Source organism: Oncorhynchus gorbuscha, linkage group LG08, assembly GCF_021184085.1.
Source record: "Oncorhynchus gorbuscha isolate QuinsamMale2020 ecotype Even-year linkage group LG08, OgorEven_v1.0, whole genome shotgun sequence".
NCBI lineage: Eukaryota > Metazoa > Chordata > Actinopteri > Salmoniformes > Salmonidae > Oncorhynchus > Oncorhynchus gorbuscha.
The window spans coordinates 9,624,045-9,651,318 of record NC_060180.1 but is presented as its reverse complement, the minus strand read 5'-3'; the positions used below and the strand labels follow the sequence as shown (position 1 = coordinate 9,651,318).

The 27,274-nt window shown below is 41.7% G+C and overlaps 1 protein-coding gene across 1 annotated transcript in view; it reads left to right on the top strand.

Annotated features, from left to right (window-relative positions):
- Positions 1 to 2,050: 2,050 nt before the first annotated feature.
- The window catches only part of LOC124040733 (inactive phospholipase D5-like), a 48,870-nt gene continuing 23,646 nt past the window's right edge, over positions 2,051 to 27,274 (top strand). The window contains exons 1-2 of the mRNA XM_046357820.1: positions 2,051 to 2,484; positions 21,512 to 21,648. Coding sequence (XP_046213776.1) covers positions 2,479 to 2,484; positions 21,512 to 21,648 — 143 coding nt within the window. The 5' untranslated portion in view covers positions 2,051 to 2,478. The remainder of the gene's footprint in view (positions 2,485 to 21,511; positions 21,649 to 27,274) is intronic.

Genomic DNA, 27,274 nt, shown 5'->3' with positions numbered 1-27,274 from the left:
GGGATAATATCTTCAACATTTGTAGATGGACTTGATATTTCACAAATGTAAATGAATGTGAACCAGCACTTTTGATTGAATTGTCCTGATATGATAATTGATAGTCTTTTCATGGTCAGCACCATATTTTGACTGGGAGTTTATCACTGTAGTCTGATGGGTACTGTTTGTAAATACGTAAGGGGGAAAACCTTTCAATACATAGGATCGAAACCTAAACTTAATCTTCTTCTGCAACACAATATTTTTTTTCTCCTGAAGAAGACCTTTACTGAGTGATGGATGCATTTCAAGGAACTACTGGTTCAGTTTTTCCAGGTAAACACAATCTGAGGCAGTGAGGTGACTTTATCTGTAACAAATCAGATCAAACAGCTGCTATCATTGTTCTTTTTAATTCTTTGTTTTTTCAAGCTGTCATGTCTGGAATTGTAACCAAGCATCGTAATATCCATGGCTTTGTTTTGCGTCATCACATACTCTTAAACAGCTACAGTATATGACATTGAATATAATATTGTAGTTCAAAGGCAGGATGGTGTAGTAATCTGGTTTTGTTTCTGCTGGCTGTCATCTGTGGGGGGATATGCTTGCCAGCCCTCCTCCCTCTACCCCTCTCAGGTAGTAGTATACCGTGTGCCTTTATCTGCCCTGCTCATAGCCAATGATCTGAGCTATGGCTTTCCTGGCCTTGGGCCTGTAGAATGTCTATTGTTCCTCTCTTCTGCTGCAGTCAGCTGGGTGCTTCATTATCCAGAAATGCACAGTACACTGTTCAACACAGATACACTCTGTAGATCAGATAGCACTGACCAATATAATAGAACTGCAGCAATAAATACTGTATAGGACACTAAGGCAGAACAACAGCAGAGCAGATCAGTAGCTGGCTAGATTGGATGGAGAAAGCAGACAAAAGAGCAGAGACAGATGTATCTGATAATTCAGCTTAGGTTGTCTGATGGATCAAACACTAACCGAGTCAGAGAAGATGGGCTGTTAGACGGACAGCAGTGGCTAGACAGAAATCGGATTAGACACCTATGGATTTGACCTTTTGTTTGGTGATTGAAGTCGATGGCAGCTTTGACATGTTTATATTTATGGGATACATGTACACTGTACAGCAGATCATGCCTGTGTTGTAGGAAAACAGTGTGTGGAGACTGCCCTCTATTGGTGGCTGTGTGTTATTATTATTTATTTTACCTTTATTTAACCAGGCAAGTCAGTTAAGAACATATTCTTATTTTCAATGACGTTATAACACTGCTGCAGGGAAGGTTGACTATTCATAATTTTAATTAAGGTGAAAATTAAATCAGACTGTGGAAGTACCATGGGTCATACCAAAGAAGTGTGTGTGTGTGTGTGCTTTGCAATATCTTGGTGATTGTAGCTTAATGTTTATTCAGTACAGTATGGGAGGATTATGTTGCCAACGTGGAATAGACGTTGAATTAATGTCTGTTCCCAGTGGTGTCTTTTCTGACATCTAATACACTGCAACGTCACTATCACAATGGTATAAATGTAATCGATTGGTTTCCATAATCCTGTAATATTCAAATGCACCTTGGTTTTAAACAGGTTATTCTTTTGTCATCCTGGTGGCTACAAATGTTCATCTATGCAATACATTTCTGTGCAGGTACTTATCCTATTGGTAATATTATAATCATGTGATGTAATCATGTGAAATGTGAAAACATTGCTGTCAGTTTGCCACTTCATGCCACCTATAGTGTTCGATGTCTTTCATTTGTTTGTAATCTACACATGTGCAGTGTGTGTATAACTCATAATACCCGCTGAGGATTTGTCATTGATCTACTACAGACCTGCCAACTACAATTTCCTTTGGAATCATGTGAGCTAACTAATATTATTCATGCATATGTGTGTATCAATTTATATAGTGTGCCTGTCTGTGTGAGAACTGAGGAGCTACAGGAGTTGTGATTTTGCCCAGATGTACCGGTCTGCCTCTGGCTGAGGTTCTCACTCCGTATGGCTTGAACAGAGGGAGGGGAAGATGGCTGGAGTGGATTTGTATTGGATGGAATGGAAGAGGGGGAAGGATCATGAAAGGTAGGAGGGATGAGGAGAACGGACCATCTATCTTTCCCAATCTCACGATCTGTGTTTCCAACTAAAGGGTGGAGAAGTGTGAGGAAGAGATACAGAAGGGGAGAGTGAGCAATTGGGTGATGGAAAGGGGAAAATGGAGTGAGAAGTAGAGAGAGTATGAGAGAGGGAGAGATTGATAGCATGTCAGGACTCAGTAGCTTCCTGTTTCTACACTCTACATTATACCTTTCATTTGGACGCTGTCCAGCCAACAGGAATAGCAGCATGTGAGGGGACAGCATCCCCTGCCCTGTCAGAAACAGGCTCCTGCCCAGAAAACAAGCACACAAAATTACACACACACACACACGTGTGCTGCGGAGAGGACTATCGACGCAGGGGTGCATCATGAAGGTGAGTTCTACTCACTCAAAGAAAGCCAAATAATTCCAGAGAGGTCAGCAGCTACTGTTTCACTAGGAACCTTGCCAGATGGCGTGTCATCTTTTAGCTCACATTCATGTGTCAGCTTACGTGGAATTGTGTTGTTGTAGCTCACATTCAAGTGTCAGCTTACGTGGAATTGTGTTGTTGTAGCTCGCAATGAGACTTTGAAATTTAAAACAGGTGAATGTGTTTTTGGCTGTGAACAGTGTTGTTCTCTGAGCTTTTGATGCTACAGTATGTACGTACAATATGCTTAGCTGAGAGGTCATTGATCTCAGTGCAAACTGTACATTTTGATTTGCTTGCCTTTTAAGTACTTCACAACACCACTGGGTTGTAGTTTTTGATGAAGACATTGAAAATAGGTGAGGGATTTGGGCTCTTCAGTAGTTGGGGGATGTACAGTATAACGTTGAGGGGAAGGCAGTGTTGCTGAAGGTGATGCTGGGTTGTTTGCTTGAGGATGAAGTTACACTAATGAAAGATTGCTGTGAAGACATATATCACTAAATTACCGACCACATTTAGTCATGACATGAAACAGCTCATGGTTTCATGTTAAACAACATTCCCAGATTTCAAATGTTTATAAGGTTGGTGGGTCATTTCCATATTTGTCAAATGTTTTTGGAATTTGGTGTGGTTCCAGTCATTTTGTCATCTGTCATATTGTTGTCACATTGCTGACGACACCACTGAGATGCTGAGGATGTTTGACCGGGGATACAGGGTTGAAGGGTTTGTGTAGATATGTTTTACAACCTCTTTGGGGGGTGTCACAGCTCACTTAGCAGTAAGGGAAGGCGCAACGTGCAGCAACTCTCCCTCGCATCGGCCGTCACTCTTTCAGCACCGCTGCACAAAACAAAGCTGACAACTGAAGCATGCAGCCAATATGACACAGGCTGACCTGCTATTCTGCCTGTGGGGAAATGAGTGGAGGGGGAGGGGTTTCTCTCTAAATTCCACTCGCAGACAGGATCTCTATGCATAGAGCGTGCCAACGCGCGCACACACATACACACTGAGCTAACAGAACTCATCCAGCAGAAAGCCCATAGGAGAGGGAAGCCAGAATTACTTGGAGTGGTACCCATGGAAACATCACCACTGGCTCACCTCTGCCTCCTCAGGTAGTTCCAAATCAAATCGTATTGGTCACAAATGTGTTCAGCAGATGTTATTGTGAGTGTGGTGAAATTATTTCGCTTCTAGTTCTGACAGTGCAGCAGTATCTAACAAGTAATCTAACAATTTCACAACAACTACCTAATACACACAAATCTAAGTAAAGGAATGGAATAAGAACATATAAATATGTGGATGAGCAATGTCAGAGCGTCATAGGCTAAGATGCAATAGATAGAATAGAATACAGTATATACATACAAGATGAGTAATGCAAGATATGTAAACAGTATTAAAGTGACTAGTGTTCCATTTATTAAAGGGACTAATGATTTCAAGTCTGTTTGTAGAGGCAGTAGCCTCTCTGTGCTAGTGATGGCTATTTAACAATCTGATGGCCTTGAGATCGAAGCTGTTTTTCAGTCCCTTGGTCCCAGCTTTAAAGCACCTGTACTGACCTCACCTTCTGGATGATAGCGGGGTGAACAGGCAGTGGCTCGGGTGGTTGTGCTTGATGATCTTTTTGGCCTTCCTGTGACATCGGGTGCTGTAAATGTCCTGGCGGGTAGGTCGTTTGCCCCCGGTATTGTGTTATGTAGACCACACCACCCTCTGGAGGTGCAGTTGCCGTACCAGGCGGTGATTCAGCCCCACAGGATGCTCTCAACTGTGCATCTGTACAACAATGCAGTTGGTGGGGTCAGTTTATGAGATCAGTTGGCGGGGTCAGTTAAGGATTGCATTGTTACTTACGGCTTACAGTCTCTGAGGATATGAGTAACATATCTTAGTCCCACACACTGGCAGACTGTTTGTTTAGCAGTGTTTCCCAAACTCCATCCTGCCCCCCCCCTGCCTTGGTGCACACATTGTTTTTTGCCCTAGCACTACCATAGCTGATTCAAATAATGAAAGCTTGATGATGAGTTGGTTATTTGAATCAGCTGTGTAGTGCTGGAGCCTCAGACTGAGTTTGGGAAACACTGGTTTATGGCACAAGTGTCACAGTGTTTTGTGTGTGTGGGAAGTAAACTGAAATTCTAATATTGTTTTCGCAGACCTCGTGCAGTGAGACGGTTCCCTGGGCAGTATTCTGTCCTAATGTCTGAATCTTATTTCAGACTCATTCTGCTGACTGGTGTAATATGGAAGCACTAGTATGCCAAGCTTTACATAGTATGCCAATCCAATTTTTTTATTTTATTATTATTATTATTATTTTTATTTTTTTACATATGTCAACTATTAATGGAACTTTGATTGCACAAAATAACCTTTTCAAAATCATGACAGCAACATATTAGCCTCTTAAACAATGTCTTACTTTATTGCTTACGTCGCTTCTATCACAAGGGGACGGACCCTACCCCTCCTACCCAAGTGCATTAGGTCACAGTGCTCTGGAGATCATATATCACAAGGTTTGAATGAGCGGATGGGCTGACCACGGACCAGTTATGGTCAGGAGCTCAGAGGTCTCTGTGAGCCTGTAATGGCCAAGCCAGTGCTGCAGGCTGCAGCCTATAGGGGCTCCACGAGGGAGGGACTGGGACGGCAACAGTGCTACCATCCCTGGCTGGGCCAATAATACTGCAGCATGGAGAGACGTATCATTGATCGTCTCTTGACTGGACTAAACTAATGGTGCCGCTCCAAAAATAATGAGATCTAATAAGTGTGTCTGATTTATAAAAACATGAATTACTGCATGTCCCTTTATTAGATTATATGCAAAGGGAAATGGTTTTGAATTGTGTTTGAGATAGCTTGGTTGATGCTTGAAAGTGATTCATTTGATCAAATATTCTACCTTTTCTCTCTACCACAATGGAATTTCTGATTATCTGGCAGGGCATTTAACCCATCTTTTTCTCAATTACTGGAAGAAATTGATACATTTTGCAGTTATTCGCAATAATTCATGTCACACACACACACACACACACACACACACACACACACACACACACACACACACACACACACACACACACACACACACACACACACACACACACACACACACACACACACACACACACACACACACACACACACACACACACACACTTTCCACTAATTGGTCTTTGGATCTGAAAAAAAGATCAGAGTTGCTTGTCTAAGCACATCCATATAGACACACAAATGGACACTAACATAACACATTTCCCTAATGCAGAATGTGTAAGTTATTTAGCTTGCAGAGTGTGTCCGAGTCTCTTTTTTAGTATGTAGCTTGGAGCAGTAGTGATGGGAGTTTACGCACCCTCTAAATCAGACAGGAATTCACAGATCAGTCCTGGCAGTGCACAGCATTGATTTCCATTGTTACGCAGACCATACTTAACATTTCTGTGTCACCAGAGGATTTTAGCTTCATGGATAAATTATTAGACTGTATTAGTGATTTAAATACATGGATACTTATTGTTGGAGCCCAAGCACAGAGAGAGATAATCTGTCTGGACATTTTAATTCACGGGCAATAAAAATTAAACACCAGGTGAAAAACCTAGGTGTTGTTTTAGATTCTGAACTCAATTTCGAATCCCACATTAGGAATGTGACAAATAGCTTTTTAACCACTTGAGGAACATTGCCACGGTGTGACCGTTTCTCTCTTGTGCTGACACAGAGAGACTCATCCATGCTTTTATTACGAGCAGGCTTGACTACTGTAATATTCTCCTGTCTGGTCTACCCAAGAAAGCCATTGGTCAACTGCAAAACATACAGAATGCTGCAGCACGGGTACTGACCAGACGAAGAGCACACATTACATCAGGTTTAAGGTCTCTGCAATGGCTGCCTGGGAGTTTTAGAATTTATTTTAAGATTCTTCTATTGGTTTTTAAATCAATCCATGATTGTGCACCCCAATACATGTCAGACATGCTTTTAAGTTATGTACCCACTATGTCCCTCAGGTCCTCTGGCACTGTCCTTTTAACTATCCCAAAGGCTAGGATGAAGAGGCATGGAGAAGCAGCCTTTAGTTATTATGCCCCCGGCCTCTGGAATAGCCTGCCAGAGAACCTGACGGGGGCCCAAACTGTGGACCTTTTTTGCTTCACTTTTCCTTAGGGTGATTTTTAATCGTTGGGTTTTTGTTATTCTTCAATTTTCTATCCTCTTGTGTTTGTGTTGTAAATATTTAAGTTGTTTTATTTTCGTTGTTTATGATTTTTTTTCCCTGTGAAACACATTGCGTTGCATTCCATGTCTGAAATGTGCTGTATAAATAAAGCTTGATGATTTGAATATAAAACTTGACAGATATGCAGAGAGGGCAGAAGCAGCAAGAAGCATTAGAAGAACCGTAGGATATATACAGTACTATTTCTACTGTAAATGGAGAACACTGATAGCTTACTTTAGCCCACAAAACTGGTGTTTCTGCACCATCATACAGTAATTTGTTCTATTTCTTTGACGTGTCCGAGGCTTTTATTCTATTCTGTCCTCTGACAAAGATGGTGGTTAATTGGTCCCTTGTCTAGGGGAAATGGCCTGCTTTCTGTCAGTGCAGCAGTTCTGAAATTTCTGCTGCGTTCCCATCATCATGGTGTTCGTGCTCCACCAGCTGTCCTCTGGTCATGAAAGCCCCAAGCGGAGGCTTCCCAGGGAGGAGGGGAAGGGTCCCAGGGATGAGGGGAAGGGTCCCAGGGATGAGGGGAAGGGTCCCAGGGATGAGGGGAAGGGTCCCAGGGTCTGGAAAACTAGTCTTCTCCCATCTGACATTAGAGGTGTCTGGAGCCTCAGATCTCATGTTGCTCTAATGGAGGCTTAATTGACTTATTGATCAGAAGGGGCCTGGATGCGATCAATGGGCTGAGCTGCCTGCAGGGCAGGGAGCGGGTCCCAGCCCTTCAGACTAAAGTAGACGCGATCCTTACCAGTTACCACTCCAAGAGATAGTGGAGAGAGCGAACATGTTCCTGACAAATTCCCAGGGTGTTGATACTGTATTTTCCACTGGAGCCATTCTATAGCTACATAAATAACCTGCACCTTTTTGGCCAGTTTTCTTTTTCTCTTTTACCCTCTCTCTGTTTTCCCTCTTTCCAGTAATGTTTGCTAATTTCCTCTCAGGTTTCTGTGGTTACTCAGGTCTGTATTGATATGGAGATATAATGAATACATTCCCATTAATAAAGAGGAAGAGGATAATAGAAATAAATACTCAAAAAAAGAAAAGCATATCTGCCATTTTTTTTTTCCTTGTCATCTTTCCCTGATTTAAATATTTCCCCCATCCTTCTTTATCCCATAACATCCTGTGGAGTTTTAAATCGTTGTGGGGAGATGTAGTGAGTTCCAAGGCAAACGCCAGCGTTTTGTCTTCTGACCTTTCTGTGTGGAGGCGGTATTGGAAAGGTCAGGGAAAAGGACTCACGCAAATTTCAGCCAGAGAACCATAGCAATGATCGACTTGACTGCCATTGACAAGGAGATGCATCACAAATATGATGGCTGACTCATGGATATTGAATAGTTACAACTGATTGTTGATAACAATTATTAGCGACCTCCATTTCCAATGTTAATGTTCCTTTAGGAGATTCCACATAAAGATCCAGTCTGGTGTTAACTTGGGTTGGTGCAATTGAATATGCTACAGTCAAAGAACCATTAGAGCTAAACAATATGCATTCTAAACACCCATCACTCCATTTTGTAATTGTCCGTATTAATCACTGGGTCACATGGGCTCCAATAACCAATCACAGACAGCAAAGCTCCTCCTGTTGGAACCTATGCAGCACATTTGTCAGTCACCAGCAGATCACTAGCTCAGGCCAGGGAAGAAGGACAATCCACTCTTATTGTAGCCACAAATTTCAAGGCTGACCCCAGTACTGCAGGCATTGTTTGCAGAAAACAGGATCCCCTATTAAAGGGAATGAGGAAATGTCAATCTTCATGTAAAAAATAAAAATAAAACCGAAGACAATCATGGTAGCAATCATTGCTTCTATTACACCAGGTGTATGTCCTGATTATTCAAAAAAATTCAACAGGGAGTTATAAGTATAATTTAGTTGCTAATGGCAACCTGCAGTACCCCGGTTTGCCTTCAACATGAGTTACTCAATGAGAGGGGGCAGCACTGAACTAGCCTGCAACATCACTTCCTGGATTAGCGCCAACTGCACATGTTATGTTTCCATGAGATGCCATCTTAACCTGACTTCCTTGGCTTCAAATGTACATTTTACCTGTAACATGTTAGTATTGAAATCATAAATGACTTCTCAGAGTGTAGACTGGGGTCTAGTACCCAGTGAAAACGTGACACATGGATCAAGGAGGATGATGGATAATATTGGCAGGACTCACAATAATCAGAGCTAACCTTCAGGCCCAGTCCCGATGGAGTGAATAGATCACAACACAATCCCCCGATGACTGGGAATTGATAAATGCTGCAGGCGTTATGTAATGCCTCTACACAAATTGCCAACAGATTGAAACTGGGCGTGCCTCTTGTTTGTTTTATTGGAGATAATGCATTAGGAAAGGAACAGCGAGTCAGGTCTCTAAAGCCTTGTTCACATTGGCAGTTTGAAGTGACTCAAATTCCTTCTTTTTTTTTTGCATATCCGATTAAAATCAGCTGTTTTTCCTGCTGTCTGGACAGCCAAAAAGCAAATGAATTTCAAAAACAAAACTGATTTGAGCATTAAGGCTCGCAGTGTGAAAAAAGGCTTAAGATAAACAGTAAGTTGAGTGACAAACAACATGCCATGTGGCCAATGCGAACTGTTGTGTAGCAGACAAGGTTGATCATAGCCAATCTCACAATAGCAGTTTATGATCTAAAGGTGTTAGTGATTTTTGATAATATCAGAAGATGTGTAGGCTTTCAAGTATAGGGCTTTGTTTTCTCAAGTGTTTTACCTTCCAAATGAGCCCTGTTCAACTAAGCTGTAACTACGATTTGTGTATCAGAGCAGTTCTTCTTATCTTTGAATCCAAAATTCCCCTTGATATTCCATCCCGTTCTCTCCCTTCTTGATGAGATGAGCTTGAGGTTCCATTGATTGGTTCAGCTATGTGACTGGCCCTCAGATTGAACCTGACATACCTGGCAAATAGCCACACCAATACAGATATCCTAAAGCTTGCTTGCCAAGCTTTCTGTTCCTGAGTTGCATTGCCATGTCAATCATGGTCCTTTTGAAGCGGTTCTTGGTCCTCGTCCTCTGCGACATTTCTGAAGTCGCACTGTTGTGTTGAGGTATTACACAGTCCTCTGAGAGGCTTTTTAACAGCTTCTAGACAAAATGATTCATTCTTAACCAACATGACTTGAGCAGCTCTGAACTTCTAGGTGGAAATATTCAGGGGCTTGGAAAATGTATACCTTTTGCACTGAAAGTATAATTTCTGGGCCATCAGCACACGAGTACAGTCTGTCATTTATTCTGGAGATGGAAAAGGAGTGAAAGACCATGCATCCCAGAGTGCTTAGCCTTGATGTGCTGAGTATGTGCAGAGACACATCCAGCGGACAGGACACACTGTCCTGGCATCACTCACTGGCTCTGGGGACCTTCACGCTGTCATATACAGAGTTGGTAAAGTAGTGTAGTAAAACATCTCTGTGATGGGAATGGCTGTAGAAAGCCATGTAATAAGAAGACAGGAGCCAGGAGACTGAGGAACCAGACACTGTTTGGACGAGGTGGTGCATTTGCCAGCACTTTTTTGCAGGTGTCAGAGATACGCACACAGAAGAATACCTTGTTTTTTATGTTAGTAGTCTAGGGAGTAGTTCAATGGTCTTAACGTTGTGAATCCACCTGCTAGTAAAAAGGTGAGGTGTGAGGTATCACGATCTCTTTCAATAACGACAGGAATGGAGGAGGTCTTTATCCTAGTGAGATTGCTAAGGCGAACACCGCCATGTTTAGTTTTGCCCAGACACGGTCTCAATGGGGATAGCTGAGCTGACTACACTGACTGTGCTAGTGGCAGACTCCACTAAGCTGGCAGGCTGGCTAACAGCCTGCTACCTGGCCTACACCCTATTTCATTGTGGAGCTAGAGGAGTTAGAACCCTGTCTATGTTGGTAGATAAGATGAGAGCACCCCTCCAGCTAGGATGGAGTCCGTCACTCCTCAGCAGGCCAGGCTTGGTCCTGTTTGTGGGTGAGTCCCAGAAAGCGGGCCAATAATCTCTTGGGAGGGACAGAACAGTTTTCAACCAGTGATTGAGTTGTGAGACTGCTGTAGAGCTCATCACTCCCCCTAACTGGGAGGGGAGGGGGCCAGAGACAATTACTCAATGCTTAATTGCAATTCATCTGATCACTCTTCATAACATTCTGGAGAATAAATGCAAATTGCCATCATACAAACTGAGGCAGCAGACTTTGTGAAAATTAATATGTGTGTCATTCTCAACTTTTGGCCACGACTGTACTTTACTGACCTATACTCTACTTTTCTGTACTGAGCTGTTTGGGCCAAATGAAGGTCAGTATGGAACGGACCGGAAAAAATGTCATTTCATAGAGAGAGAGATTTCTTCTCCACACTCTCGCTTTGGCCACCAGACGACAACGAAAACAATCATGAGCTGAACATAACAGTATGCCAATGGAAGGGAGAACAGTAGCAGGCGACCCAACTGTGGTTTGACCACTATGATTTGCATTGTAGCCAATTCAATTGCAGTAATTTCGATTTGGTAACATAATTACGAGTTTTAATCACTTAATAATTCATAAGCAAAATTGATATAAATAGAAACACTGAACCAATTAATAGAGCTACATTTTACTTCTGTGAACTTTTATCTTCCCTCATGAGGGAGACAAATGAGAATATATCTTGAAGATATGTGTGTTTTTGGTAGCGGAATAGCAAGGCACAAGCAATGTTTCTTAAACTTACAGAATGCAGAAAACAACTACATTTGTGTTGATATTAGTTGGCATGTGTCTTTCTGCATTATTGTGTACCTTTTTAAGACTATTTCTGGTAGATGTTAGACCCCTTTTTAATTTGTGTGTAATCGGTATATGTTGTGTAATTTTAGATATGACTGCACTGTCGGAGCTAGAAGCACAAGAATTTCGCTACACCCACAATAACATCTGCTAATCACATGTATGTGACCAATAAGATTTGATTTGACCAGAAATCAGAGCTATTACTTATGCCAATTTTTGTTTAATGGAAAATGGTTTAAACATTTATCTTTGCATTTATTTCCTCCAAATATAGACTCTTAGCATTCATTTGACCCCCAGTTTGATATGCTCCTATTAACTTCCCATGTTGGTGCTCATGGGTCCTTTTACATTGAAATGACCTGTACCAACAAATTGATCCAACTTGAAGGGGCAATCAGGGGTTGCTACATCCATTTTTGGACTTGTATATTATTGACATGTAGGCCTACCCATGATTCATGAATAATATAAATTATAAATGCCTCATGAGCTTATTTCAACCGTTGTTGTACCCCATTAGAACCCAAAAGAGAAGCTATTTTTACTCCAATGTTTGTCAACAAAGAAAATGTAAACAAACTAGATGGTTTTCAATACATGATTGAAACTATAGTTCTGATATCATGGATGGTCAGTCCTTGCGTCCATAGAACCGTCTATGAATTTGAGTGATTACATTTCTGTTTTATTGTTTCCACTGCTGATTGCTGCTTTAAATGTATCATAAATTAAGCTCATTTAAGTTGGGTCGATTACTGCCTTGGTGAGCTATATTATTTAGGTAAAGTCAACCTTAGCAAAACTGTTACAGACCTCTGCATATAAATGGTTTATTTATATAGTAAAGTTGTTTTTGACCTTTTTCAAATGATCTCTCTTTGTGTTCCTTTGAAACAGCATGAATATATGTTGATACATAACATGCATATAACAACATGTATGAGGACTTTCCTGTGAGTTCACCCACCAGAGGTCCTTCCCTTTGTCCTTGGTGCAAAATGGATAACTGAATATCCACTGAATAATCTCATATAACTCTTCTTAACATAATAGCTTTTCAGTAGAAACAAAATAAAGCCAGATATGACATTATCCAATGCTTGAAGATGTACACCTGACTGTTTACTACTGTAACTATCCCTCTACCTTAGGTGATCTACAGCTACGGTAATTCCTTTTCCTTAGTTGTTGTGCGTTGTACCATCAGTTTAATTTATTCCACTTCGCTCTCTTATAGTTACACCTCCCTCGGAGAGGTGCAAGATCTGAAGCTTTCCCTGTTACTTTTGGGTAGAGGGGCCAATTGTACTTGTTAAAGGGACATGCTTGAAAAATGTGACGTCCTCAAAGCGTTATTCAGGAAGCGGATTTAGCACCAACCTTCAGATATTTCATGGAACTCAAAGGTTTTTTATTTCCAGGCTATTTATAATTCAAGACCAAGCTTCTCCTAGATTGCACATACAGTGCCATCAATCTCATCTTTATTTTTAATTTTTGGTCCTTGAAGTTGTGAAGTTTTCTTTCCAAATCAATCTCCAGTTTTGGTGTGTTATCAGTGTTTGACACATTCTCCACACTACAGTAAGTGTGTGAACTGTCTATATGTAGAAGGTAAACAGAGCTCTTACACCACTGTGCATCAAGAGTCTGTTGTTTAGGGAAATCCATCCAATCCTTTCACCCTCCTGCCTTCGTCAGTGTTCAGAGTATCTGCACCCACATCAGTCTACCAGAGACATGCTCTTTAACCAAGTACCAAGCCATTAGATGTCAGGAACGCCTGTACTCCTCAACTATCCCGACTAAACTACGAGGAAAAATCCTCTTACTAAAGTACAGATGAGAAATGATATAGGATATAGTTATACTCTGGTTCTTTTTTATCTGCACAATATGCCAAGTTTGATAAGAAATCCTCCTCTACGTTATACCTCATTACTACATTACTACTGTACTAGTGTCTTAAAGAATGGGAAGGTAAGTTGTGGTCGGCAAAGCTTCTATTGAAACAGAGTAATATTTCCAATCTAACTCAGTACCTTTCTGAGCACTTATGTATATAAGTGTATAACTCAACTTTTTGGTTACACGGTTGAATATTTATACAGTCTAATTTCCCCTGTCCTATTATTTTCCATTACAAGCTGGTGAGCGATGGCAGTTCTTCATAGAACAGCTGTGCTCATAACAGACAATTAGTCTCTTGAGGCACACTGGATATTAACTCTCTCTCTCTACTATTTCCACAAGGATGTGCAGTTTCTGTTGCAGATCTCTGCATCATTTCATAGGTAACAATGTTTGTGCGGGCATGCGTCATGTCCATGATGTAAGGTTATGGTAAAGGCACCGTGGTAGACCTGCCTTGTGGATATGGTAGGTAGATACTCTGTGCTGAGTGCTCTCTGGGGCTTGATGAAGGAATATTGTAGGTTACTGAACCCTCTAGTACAGAACAGATATGCAGGCTGTCTGTTAATCACTTCTGGGAGCCAAATATAGATTAAAGCATGCCTTTCTGCTTTGGTTTTTAGTGAATGCAATTAGCTTGTTACAAATGTGACCGACCCAAGAAGCTCATTTAAATTATACAACTTCCATGAAAACATCAAGAAATCGCTGATTGTCAGGCCCTGTCGGTTTGGATCACCACTTGAAGCTTTATGCTGAAAGAAAGAAAAATCTGGTTTGTTGCGGGCATACACTGTAGACACCTTTCTTTCTGGGATAGCTGTATACAGATGAACTATCTTAATTGGATCACTCTGTCATCTCAAATGTATAGGTGTATTCAAAGTTTAAAAAGGCTTCTAAAGTTTGTCATTTCCACTTGAACATTTCTGATGTGATTTGCCCTCATGAAAAATCTATCAACCCCTATAAAAAATGACCATGAATTATAATTCACATAAAACATTTATTGTTACTGCAGGGTAATTGTCCTGTTGTGAGAAACTGGCCAAATTAAGATGGCACATTTTATACATGCTAAAGTGTACAGGGGACAGGCTTTTCCAACACCTGTGCTGTATATAGGCTAAATCCATGGCTGAAGTCAACAGACAAACGCTCCAGCTGTTCCTCTATACTGGAATTGAATTTTCAGCAACTACAAAGGGAATAGAAAAAATCTTGTTGCATGATTTGATCATCAGCACAGACATCTCTGGCCACAGCAGCGGCTTACAGATACTTGGCTTGCCCCGAAACAAGACTGTCTGTTCATGAAACATGAGGCTTTCTTCTCTGCATAGGTTCTCCAATGGTTAGAGACAACATTAGTCAAATTATTCCAGTATAAGTAGTCAAAATAAACTAAATAAAATAAACTTGGCTGTTCCCCATAGGAGAACCCTTTGATGAATCCTTTTTGGTTGGAAGTTGAAAACCCTTTTGGTTCCAGGTACAACCCTTTTGGGTTCCATGTAGAACCCTTTTCTACAGAGGGTTCTACATGGAACCCAAAAGGGTTCTACCTGGAACCAAAAAGGGTTATCCTATGTGGACAGTCGAAGAACCCTTTGGGAACCCTTTCTCCTAAGCGTGTAGAATTGCATGAGCTCTGAGTGTCATCTCCCTGTGCTGCGGTATAACCCTTTCCTTTGAGGGCATGGTAATCTGCAGCTCTAAAATAGGAGTAATCATCATCCACTTAATTAGGCCCCTGACATTTGCCTGTCTTTTTCTTGTATACAGTAATAAACTATTTTCACAATGGGTCTCTGAAAATATGTGACTTGTCGACATTTGCATTACCATTTTCAATATTACAGCCATCTAATTAGTTAAAACACTCTAGATAACTGATGCCAAAGTACCATGACTACCATGGTAAAATAGTTGTAAATCACCTTCCATTATGTTCTGAGAGAGAGTTGACTGTAATGGCAGTGAATACACTCACTTTGTGCAAATTACTATTACAGGCCAACTTTCCACTGCATGCTCAACATCTATCATTTTGGCCTAATGTTTTAATCCCTGATGGAGAAACGCCCTCTTTTCAGCACACATCTCTGCCTCATATCCCTGAATCTGAATGCCCATCCATACTGACCTTCCCTTCAAGTGGGTGTGTGACTTACTGGCACCCTGCCAGCTGTCATGTACCAGTCATCAGTCTTTTTCACAGGGACTAGAACAATGGAGCTTTTAAAGCGGCAGCCATTTTGAGCAGGCTTGGAGCTTCCCACAAAGTCAGTCCAGGCTCCAGGTAGTGGGGCACAATGAGTTGTCTAATGTAGTAGTCAAAGATGTTGTCTGTTCCCTCAATCAGTCAAGCAATCAAATATATTTTTATAAAGCCCTTTTTACATCAGCAGTTGTCTCAAAGTGCTTTACAGATACCCTTCTTAAAACCCCAAAGAGCAAGCAATGCAGAGGCGTAGGCACAGTGCCTAGAAAAACCAAGGAAGAAACTTATTGTGTACCTGTACGGAGTAGCCTATTGTATTCAGAGATCGGAGTCACTATTCCTCTATACTTATATTCATATATTCATAAGGAGCCTTATGGCTCCACTACCACTTGCCGTGCAGTAGCAGAGAGAACAGTCTATGACTTGGGTGACTGGAGTCTTTGACTATTTTTAGGGCCTTCCTCTGACACGCCTAGTATATAGGTCATGGATGGCAGGAAGCTTGGCCCCAGTGATGTACTGGGCCGTACGCACTACCCTCTGTAGCGCCTTGCGGTCGGATGCCGAGCAGTTGCCATACCAGGCAGTGATGCAACCGGTCAGGATACTCTCGATGGTGTAGCTGTAGAACTTTTTGAGGATCTGAGGACCCATGACAAATCTTTTCAGTCTCTGAGAGGGAAAGGGTGTTGTCGTGCCCTCTTCACAACTGTCTTGGTGTGTTTGGACCATGATAGTTTGTTAGTGATGTGGACACCAAGGAACTTGAAACTCTCCACCCATCTCCACTACAACCCTGTCGATGTGAATGGGGGTGTGTTCTGCCCTCCTTTTTCTGTAGTCCACGATCAGCTCCCTTGTCTTGCTCACGTTGAGGGATAGGTTGTTGTCCTGGTACCACACTGCCAAGTCTCTGACCGCCTCCCTATAGGCTGTTCCATCGTTGTTGGTGATCAGGCCTACCACTGTTGTGTCGTCAGCAAACTTAAGGATGGTGTTGGAGTCGTGCCTGGCCATGCAGTCATGAGTGAACCGGGAATACAGGAGGGGACTAAACACTCACCGCTGAGGGGCCCCCCGTGTTGAGGATCAGCGTGGCAGATGTGTTGTTGCCTACCCTCACTACCTGCAGGCGGCCTGTCAGGAAGTCCAAGATTCAGTTGCAGAGGGGGGGTGTTTAGTACCAGGGTCCTTAGCTTAGTAATGAGCTTTGTGGACACTATGGTGTTGAACGCTGAGCTGTAGTCAATGAACAGCATTCTCACATAGGTGTTCCTTTTGTCCAGGTGGGAAAGGGCAGTGGGGAGTGCCATTGAAATTGTGATTACTGTTTTCTTGCTCAGTCCTATCGAAGAGTACGTGTTCACATAGGAGGGCATGGCTGTTTTTCAGCTAGGGAGAATATCTCCGGTAACTGAAGGACTGTTGACTCTGGACCCCATTCAGGAGTCTGATAACTGGCAACGTTTCAAGTGCACACTAGCACTATGACCCCTCCCAACAACACAAACCTAATTCAAACATATGTCCTCATGTGTGAGAGAAGTCTATTTACCTATAATTGTTATTCAAGGTTTCTTCTCAGTAATGAACTCAGTGTAGCTGACCATATAATGGCCTTTTGTGTTCAAGAGTAATTATGTTGTGGCTCCTGCAGCAGTTAAAGAGATCAGGACATATTTGTTATTGTCTTACTTGCCGGAGTAATTAGGTCATGGTTGTATGTCAATAGCCATTATACAATGTTCCCGGTTGGAGTTGTGATTTACCACCACACAAAGTGCATTGGGTATACTTTTTAAATGTACACAGATAAAATGAGTATACTGTACATGAGGGAATATTTCAATAGATATTATATGATGTTATGATGAGAACTTTGTTTTTACCGTCAGGGCACCCAAGTATGTAAGAACAAGACCAACCGAATCCAAGCAATAAAATATTGTATTAAGTGTCCACCTCACTGGGGAAACTATAGCATTGGTTTTCTGTGTACAGTGGTTTGCGAAAGTATTCACCCCCTTGACATTTTTACAATTTTTTCTGCCTTACAACCTGCAATTATTGTATCATTTGATTTACACAACACGCCTACCACTTTGAAGATGCAAAATATTTTTTATTGTGAAACAAACAAGAAATAAGACCAAAAAAAAACAGAAAACCTGAGCGTGCATAACTTGACTTCGGCGATGTCATTTACAAAATAGCCTCCAACACTCTATTCAGCAAATTGGATGCAGTCGATCACAGTGCCATCCGTTTTGTCACCAAAGCCCTGCCAAAGCCCTGCCTCATCTCAGCTCACTGGTCACCATAGAAGCACCCACCCGTAGCACGCGCTCCAGCAGATATATTTCACTGCTCATCCCCAACGCCAACACCTACTTTGGCCGCCTTTCCTTCCAGTTCTCTGCTGCCAATGACTGGAACAAATTGCAAAAATCGCTGAAGTTGGAGACTTGTATCTCCCTCACTAACTTTAAGCGTCAGCTGTCAGAGCAGCTTACTGGTCGCTGCAGCTGTACACAGCCCATCTGTAAATAGCCCGTCCAAACAACTACCTACCTCATCCACACTTGTTTTTTTTTCTGCTCTTTTGCACACCAGTATTTATACTTACACATCCTCATCTGCACATATCACTCCAGTGTAAATTGCTAAATTGTAATTACTTTGCCACTATTGGCCTATTTATTGCCTTACCTCCTTACTTCATTTGCACACACTGTATACAGATTTTTCTATTGTGTTATTGACTGTATGATTGTTTATCCCATGTGTAACTCTGTTTTTGTCGCACTGCTTTGCTTTATCTTGGCCAGCTCGTAGTTGTAAATGAGAACTTGTTCTCAACTGGTCTACTTGGTTAAATAAAGGTGAAATAAAAAAAATACCCCCCCCCCCCCCCCCCCAAAGTCAATACTTTGTAGAGACCCCTTTTGCAGCAATTACAGCTGCAAGTCTCTTGGGGTATATCTCTATAAGCTTGGCACATCTAGCCACTGGGATTTTTGCCCATTCCTCAAGTCAAAACTCCTCAAGCTCCTTCAAGTTGGATGGGTTCTGCTAGTGTACAGCAATCTTTAAGTCATACCACAGATTCTCAATTTGATTGAGGTCTGGGCTTGGACTTGGCCATTCAAAAACATTTAAATGTTTCCCCTTAAACCACTCGAGTGTTGCTTTAGCAGTATGCTTAGGGTCATTGTCCTGCTGGAAGGTGAACCTCTGTCTCAGTCTCAAATCTTTTGAAGACTGAAACAGGTTTCCCTCAAGAATTTCCCTGTATTTAGCATCATACATCAGTCCTTGAATTCTGACCAGTTCCCCAGTCCCTGCTGATGAAAAACAGCCCCACAGCATGATGCTGCCACCACCATGCTTTACTGTGGGGAATATGTTCTCGGGGTAATGAGAGTTGTTGATTTTGCGCCAGACATAGAATTTTACTTGATGGGCAAAAAGCTACATTTTAGTCTCACCTGACCAGAGTACCTTATTCCATATGTTTGGGGAGTCTCCCACATGCCTTTTGGCAAACATCAAACTTGTTTGCTTATTTTTTCTTAAATGTTTTTTTTTCTGGCCACTCTTCCGTAAAGCCCAGCTCTGTGGAGTGTATGGCTTAAAGTGATCCTATGGACAGATACTCCAATCTCTGCTGTGGAGCTTTGCAGCTCCTTCAGGGTTATCTTTGGTGTCTTCGTTGCCACTCTGATTAATGGCCTCCTTGTCTGGTCTGTGAGTTTTGCTGGGCGGCCCACTCTTGGCAGGTTTGTTGTGGTGCCATATTCTTTCCATTTTTTAATAATGGATTTAATGCTGCTCCGTGAGATGTTCAAAGTTTCAGGTATTTGTTTTATAACCCAACCCTGATCTGTACTTCTCCACAACGTTTCCCCTGAACTTTTTAGAGAGCTCCTTGTTGCCGCTTGCTTAGTGGTGTTGCAGACTCTAGGGCCTTTCAGAACAGGTGTATGTAATACATACATACACACATACACACATACTGAGATCATGTGACACTTAGTTTGCACACAGGTGGACTTTATTTATGTGACTTCTGGAGGTAATTGGTTGCACCAGATCTTATTTAGGGGCTTCTTAGCAAAGGGGGTGAATACATATGCACACACCACTTTTCCATTTTTTATTTTGTAGAACTTTTTGAAACATGTTCTTTTTTTAATTTCACTTAACCAATTTGGACTGTTTTGTGTATGTCCATTACATGAAATCCAAATAAAAATCAATTAAAATTACAGGTTGTAATTTACAATGTAGGAAAAACACCAAGGGGGATGAATACTTTTGCAAGGCACTGTAAATCTGAAGATGTCACTGGAGGATAATGATTATCCAATACGTTGTCATTATAACCAAGTGAGCACCCCACTGAGATTAGCAATCAGACCGAACACAATATAAACACCCTTCAGTATGGGACTAGATCAGTCTCTAATTATTGTGTCATTACTATGTAATACCATGGTAGCAAATTAATTATAGCAACCACATTTGTTTCCTGCTTTCCCTTTGATTGTTATGTTTGGGTGGATTAGTAACTGAATGCCTGGTCTTATCATAAGTTTAAGTTCCCCCATGGCCATATGATAAACATGATTAGCTTGATAGAGCAAAAGAGAAAGAAATGTGAAATTCTGAGCAACAATGTATAATTTGCTTTTGAATGTATTAATTCTACATCCTCACTTCCCCAGTTCAAAGCCGGCGTGTCTTTTCTATGGACACATGGTGTAGATCAAATGTGCCCCTATTTTGAGGATCATAATTGGCGGAGTGAAAATACTTTAGAGGTCTCACATCATCAGAGATCCATTAAAGATGACCTGGGACTCCGTCAGCCGTATCACAGTAAATGCACTGAGAGCACATAAGATCTTTCAGAAGAGCTGATACATGCTAGGGGTAACATTGATAATGAACATACTGTCTATGTTAGTAACAAAGGGCACAGTGTTCGCCTACATAATATTGTCAACATAGTTTCCACTAGAAGATTTTCTTTTATAAAACGTAAGTTGCCTTTTATTAGCCTACATTTTATTTTATTGGTATAGTTGGATCCCCATGAGCTTTTACCGAAGCAGCAGCTATTCTTCCCAGGGTCCACAAAACACGAAGAAAACAAGAGCAAAACTTACTGTTATTGATGTTGTCCTGCAGTATACACACAATTCCTTTCTAAAGGTCCCAGAGACTAGTAAACAGTGTTGGGGTGACATACTCTATATATATATTACCATTACAATCTCACAGGGTTGGCCAAGGTCCAAGTGCCCCTGTGATTTGGACAAGCCCTCCAGAAGTACTTTTTAATTTTTGATCAATGATTGATTTGGGGCTAAATCTAACTGTTTTCAGTAGATCACTGTACCACCAGCCATGGCCTCCCCTGCAAATACTTGTTCTCCCTTTTCCAATTATTATCCTTACAAATAATGGTAATCGTTTCACCATATTGAGCTATTTGGATCCAGCCCAAATATGCCAAGTTATCAGCAGAAAATGCCTCTTTACTGGGTTCCCTGTTGGCTTCTCTCCCCCATATGGCTGATCTTGACCATGTACAGTATGTAAATGTATGCGTTGACTTCCCTTGGGAACGTGCTGCTATAATTTATGATTTGCTGTGCAGTGCAATAAATCAGCTAGGTTGGGGCACTAGGTTGGGGCACTGACCCTCTAGGTAAATAAAAATGTCCAATAATCAATGTGTTGCTTTCTTTTACAGTCTCAGCAGAAATGCATCGTAATCTTTGCGTTGGTGTGCTGTTTCGCCGTGCTGGTGGCCTTGATCTTCTCAGCGGTGGATGTCTGGGGAGAGGATGAAGACGGTATAACAGAGGAGAACTGTAACAAGAACTGCAGGTGAGATATCCTCCAGCCATAACAATCTCTCAATTCCCATAGCCCAGTTTTTCTAAAAGTATCTTTATGGATTTCACCTAGGATTATCCGATCAAATGGATAGAGAGAGAATGAATAAATGGAATGGTAATCCCCATTTAAGTCAATGATCTGTCCGTTCTATTCATTCTATTTCTATGCATTTAATCTATGCATTTAATCCAGATAACATTACACTGTCTATACACTGTTAATCAAGTACACTATATATACAAAAGTATGTAGACACTCCTTCAAAATAATGGATTCGGCTATTTCAGTCACACCCATTGCTGACGGTTGTATAAAATCAAGCACACAGCCATGCAATCTCCATAGACAAACATTGTCAGTAGAATGGCCTTACTGAAGAGCTCAGTGACATTCAAAGTGGCAATGTCATAGGATGCCAACTTTCCAACAAGTCAAGTTTGTCAAATTTATGCCCTGCTAGAGGTGCCCCGGTCAACTGTAAGTGCTGTTATTGTGAAGTGGAAACGTCTAGGAGCAACAACGGCTCAGCTGCGAAGTGGTAGGCCACACAAGTTCACAGATCTGGACCACAGAGTGCTGAAGTGCGTAGCGCGTAAAAATAATCTGTCCTCGGCTGCAATACCAACTACCGAGTTCCAAACTACCTCTGGAAGCAGCATAAGCACAATAACTGTTCGTTGGGAGCTTCATGAAATGGGTTTCCATGGCTGAGCAGCCGCACACATGCCTAAGATCACCATGCACAATGCCAAGCATCGGCTGGAGTGGTGGACTCTGGAGCGGCGGAAATGCATTCTCTGGAGTGATGACAGCAAATGCTCTGGCAAACAAATAAACAAAACACCATCCAACCTGGAACTGAGTGAGTAATGCTTAGTCTGAAGCAATTTTTTTACTTTCAAAAGCCAAGAAGAAAAATATATTACAATGATATATTTTACTTTATAAGGATTGAATGCTAAGGCTACTAAGCTTGCTAGGACAAAGAGCTACAACTTCAATTAGCACTGATGTGTCGATGCCTTTGAGCCCAACAAATGGCCGGCTACCCTCACCCAAATCCAAAGGCCTCGAAGCCCCCTCCTGCTGTTCAGGGCCATCCACTGGCATTTTATACAAGAAATCTGCCAACAGAAATAAAAGCTTCTCCCAAGTGGGTGTGACACACACCTACTCCCATTACCTGCTGCTTGGATTCCACCTGGCAATCTGTTCACCGTCTGTCCTGGTTGTCCAAGTACGCCCCCCTTCCCCCCAAGCGTTCACTAGTCTTCAGCCCACACTCGCTGTGACTCGTAACTTACATGGCTTGCCCAAAGTCGTTAAATATTTTTTTCAATCTTGTGCATCTTGCTATTTTGCTATTTGCCTCATGACACCTGCCTGCTTTGTTGACTACACACTTTCTTTACCCAACCTTTGGGACAGATTGTTTGTTCCCACACTCGGGACTCTGAGTATTGGTTACACAGACTTACACAGACTCCCATCCCATTCTAACCACCTCTTGCCGGCTTTGTATTCATTTTACCTGATGAAATTGCTGTACAATACGATCTTGTTGCCATCTGATGCACATTCAGATGTCGTAAATCAGCACTGCAGAGCTTTCCCTGATTGTATTACTGTTGATCAAATCACATTTATTTGTATAGCCCTTCTTACATCAGCTGATATCTATGGCCCATCTACTGTTGTTAGCCCCAATTCTGACTTGTGCTCTGATATCTGCTTGACTGATTTCTGCTCTCATAAAATAATGTATTTTCTGCACGTTAACACTAGAAGATTATTACCTAAAATGGATCAGTTGAAAGTGTGGGTTCACAGCTCCAATCCACATCTGTTGGTCATTACTGAGACATGGTTAAGGAAGAGTGTTTTGAATTCTGATGTTGAATTCTGGTTATAACCTTTTTCGGCAAGACAGATCTTCCAAAGGTGGGGGAGTGGCAATCTTTACCAAGGATCACCTTCAGTGCTTATTTGTTTCCAACAAGTCAGTCCCCAAACAATTTGATTTTCTAGTATTAAACTTTAAAATAGCTCTTTGTTGACTGTTGCTGGGTGCTATCGTCCTTCTTCAGCGCCGGCCTGTACCCTACCTGCCCTAAGCTCTCTCCTGGCCCTTTACACTAAGTCTGAATTTGTCCTGTTATGTTACCTAAACTGGGACATGTATAAACCACCTGACCAAGTCCTAAAGCAATGGGACTCCCTAAATCTTTCTCAGATTATCACCAATCCAACAAGGTATGACTCCAAACACCCAGAAAATGTGGGTGTTTGGGGATCAAGCTTCTTTTTTTATGTTTTCAGTGGTTTTGTCAACAAACACGCCCCCATAAAGAAAATGAGAATTAAAAACAGGTTCAGCTCCTGGTTCGACCGTGATCTTGCAGAGTTACTCCATCTCAAGAATTGCATTTGGCGAAAGGCTTGGCACATGTATACTCAAGCTGACTGGCTCTCATTCAGGCAAATTAGAAATAAGTCCACTAAGGCTATCCGGAAGGCCAAAGTTAGTTACTTTAAGGAGCAGTTCTCTCTATGGGTCTAACCCCAAGAAGTTCTGGAAAACAGTTAAAGACCTGGAGAATAAACCCTCTTCACAGCTGCCCATGTCCCTTAAAGTTGATGATGTGGTTGTGTCTGACAGTCAGGATTCCTATTTGACTCAGCCGTGCCTCCTTGTCCATCCAACATTTCCTCATCTCCCACCCCTTCTAATGCGACTAACCCCGATGCTTCTCTCTCTTTTTTTCCCCTGTCCTGCTACAAAGTTTCTCCCTGCAGGCAGTCACTGAGTCCGAGTTGCTAAAGGAGGTCCTGAAACTTGACCCCAAAAAACATCTGGGTCAGATGGTTTAGACCCTTTCTTCTTTAAGTTTGCTGCCCCTATCATCATCAAGCCTCTCTCCAACCTTTTTAACCTGTCTCTCCTTTCTGGGGAGGTTCCCATTGCTTGGAAGGCAGCCACAGTTTGTCCTTGAAACAAAGAGATCCAGCTGATCCTAACTGTTATAAATCCTGTTGTGACTCGGGGGCAGTATTTTCATTTTTGAAGAAAAAAAAATGTTCCCGTAGTAAACGGGATGTTTTGTCAGGACAAGATGCTAGAATATGCATATAATTGACAGCTTAGGATAGTAAACACTCTAAAGTTTCCAAAACTGTAAAAATATTGTCTGTGAGTATAACAGAACTGATGTTGCAGGCGAAAGCCTGAGAAAAATCCAATCCGGAAGTGCCCCATGTTTTGAAAGCGCTGCGTTCCAATGAGTCCCTATTGAGCAGTGAATGGGCTATCAACCAGATTACTCTTTCTCCGTATTCCCGAAGGTGTCTACAGCATTGTGATGTAGTTTTACGCATTTATGTTGAAGAATACCCGTAAGTGGCTACATTGCGCAAGTGGTCACCTGATGCTGCAAGTGGTCACCTGATGCTGCCAGAGAGATTCTCGTGTAAAATACAGAGGTAGCCATTACTCCAATCGGTCCTACTGAAAAACGAATTGTCCCGATGGATATATTATTGAATAGATATTTGAAAAACACCTTGATGATTGATTATAAACTACATTTGCCATGTTTCTGTCGATATTATGGAGCTAATTTGGAATATTTTTCGGCATTTTCGTGACTACAATTTCCGGTCGATTTCTCAGCCAAACTTGAAGAACAAACGGAGCTATTTCGCCCACAAAAATAATATTTTTGGAAAAAAGGAACATTTGCTATCTAACTGGGAGTCTCGTGAGTGAAAACATCCAAAGCTCATCAAAAGTAAACGATTTAATTTGACTGCTTTTCTGATTTCCGTGACCAAGTTACCTGCTGCGAACTGGACAAAATGCTATGCTTGTCTAGCTTTGGATGTAAAGCATATTTTGAAAATCTGAGATGACAGGGTGATTAACAAAAGGCTAAGCTGTGTCTCAATATATTTCATTTGTGATTTTCATGAATAGGAATATTTTCTAGGGATATTTATGTCCGTTGCATTATGCTAATTAGTGTCAGGCGATGATTACGCTCCCGCATGCGGGATGGGGAGTCACTAGAGGATTTATAGGTCCATTTCTATTTTGCCCCGTTTATCAAAAGTGTTGGAAAAACGTGTCAATAATCAATTGACTGGCTTTCTATACTATTGCAATCTGGTTTCCACTCAGGTTATGGATGTGTCACTGCAACCTTAAAGGTCCTTAATGATGTCACCGTTGCCCTTGATTCTATGCAAAGTTTTGTGGCAATTTAAATATATATATATATTGACTTGGCCAAAGCATTTGATATGGTAGACCATTCCATTCATGTTGGCTGGCTAAGGAGTATTGGTGTCTCTGAGGGGTCTTTGGCCTGGTTTGCTAACTACCTCTCTCAAAGAGTGGAGTGTATAAAGTCAGAAAATCTGCTGTCTCAGCCACTGCCTGTCACCAAGGGAGTAGCCCATGGCTCAATCCTAGGCCCCAAGCTCTTCTCAATTTACATCAACAATATAGCTCAGGCAGTATTAAGCTCTCTCATCCATTTATATGCAGATACAGTTTTATACTCAGCTGGCCCCTCCCCGGATTTTGTGTTAAATGCTCTACAACAAAGCTTTCTTAGTGTCCAAAAAGCTTTCTCTACCCTTAACCTTGTTCTGATCACCTTCAAAACAAAGGTCATGTGGTTTGTTAAGAAGAATGCCCCCACAGTTACTAACTCTGAGGGTTTACATTACATTACATTTAAGTCATTTAGCAGACGCTCTTATCCAGAGCGACTTACAAATTGGTGCATTCACCTTATGACATCCAGTGGAACAGCCACTTTACAATAGTGCATCTACATATTAGAGCTTGAGGTAGTCACCGCATACAAGTACTTATCAAAAGTGTTGGAAAAACGTGTCAATAATCAATTGACTGGCTAGACGGTACACTGTCCATCTCTCAGCATATATCAAAGCTGCAGGCTATAGTTAAATCTAGACTTGGCTTCATCTATCGTAGTCGCTCCTCCTCACCACAGCTGCCAAACTAACCCTGATTCAGATAACCACCATACCCATGCTAGATTACAGAGACGCAATCTATAGAGCGGCTAGATGTACTTTACCATTCGGCCATCAGATTTGCCACCAATGCTACTTATAGGACACATCACTGCACTCTTTACTCCTCTGTAAACTGGTCATTTCTGTATACTTGTCACAAGACCCACTGGTTGATGATTATTTACAAAACCATCTTAGGTCTCACTCCCCTTATCTGAGATACCTACTGCAGCCCTCATCCTCCACATACAATACCCGTTCTGCCAGTCACATCCTGTCCCCAAAGCACACACATCCCTGGGTCACTTGTCTTTTCAGTTCGCTGCAGTTAGCGACTGGAATGAGCTGCAACAAATACTCAAACTGGACAGTTTTATCTCAAATCTCTTCAAATCATGGACACTCTTACTGACAGTTGTGGCTGCTTTGTGTGATGATGTATTGTTGTTTCTACCTTCTTGCCCTTTGCTGTTGTCTGGGCCCAATAATGTTTGTACCATGTTTTGTGCTGCTCCCATGTTGCTGTCATGTTGTGTTTCTACCATGCTGTGTTGTCATGTGTTGCTGC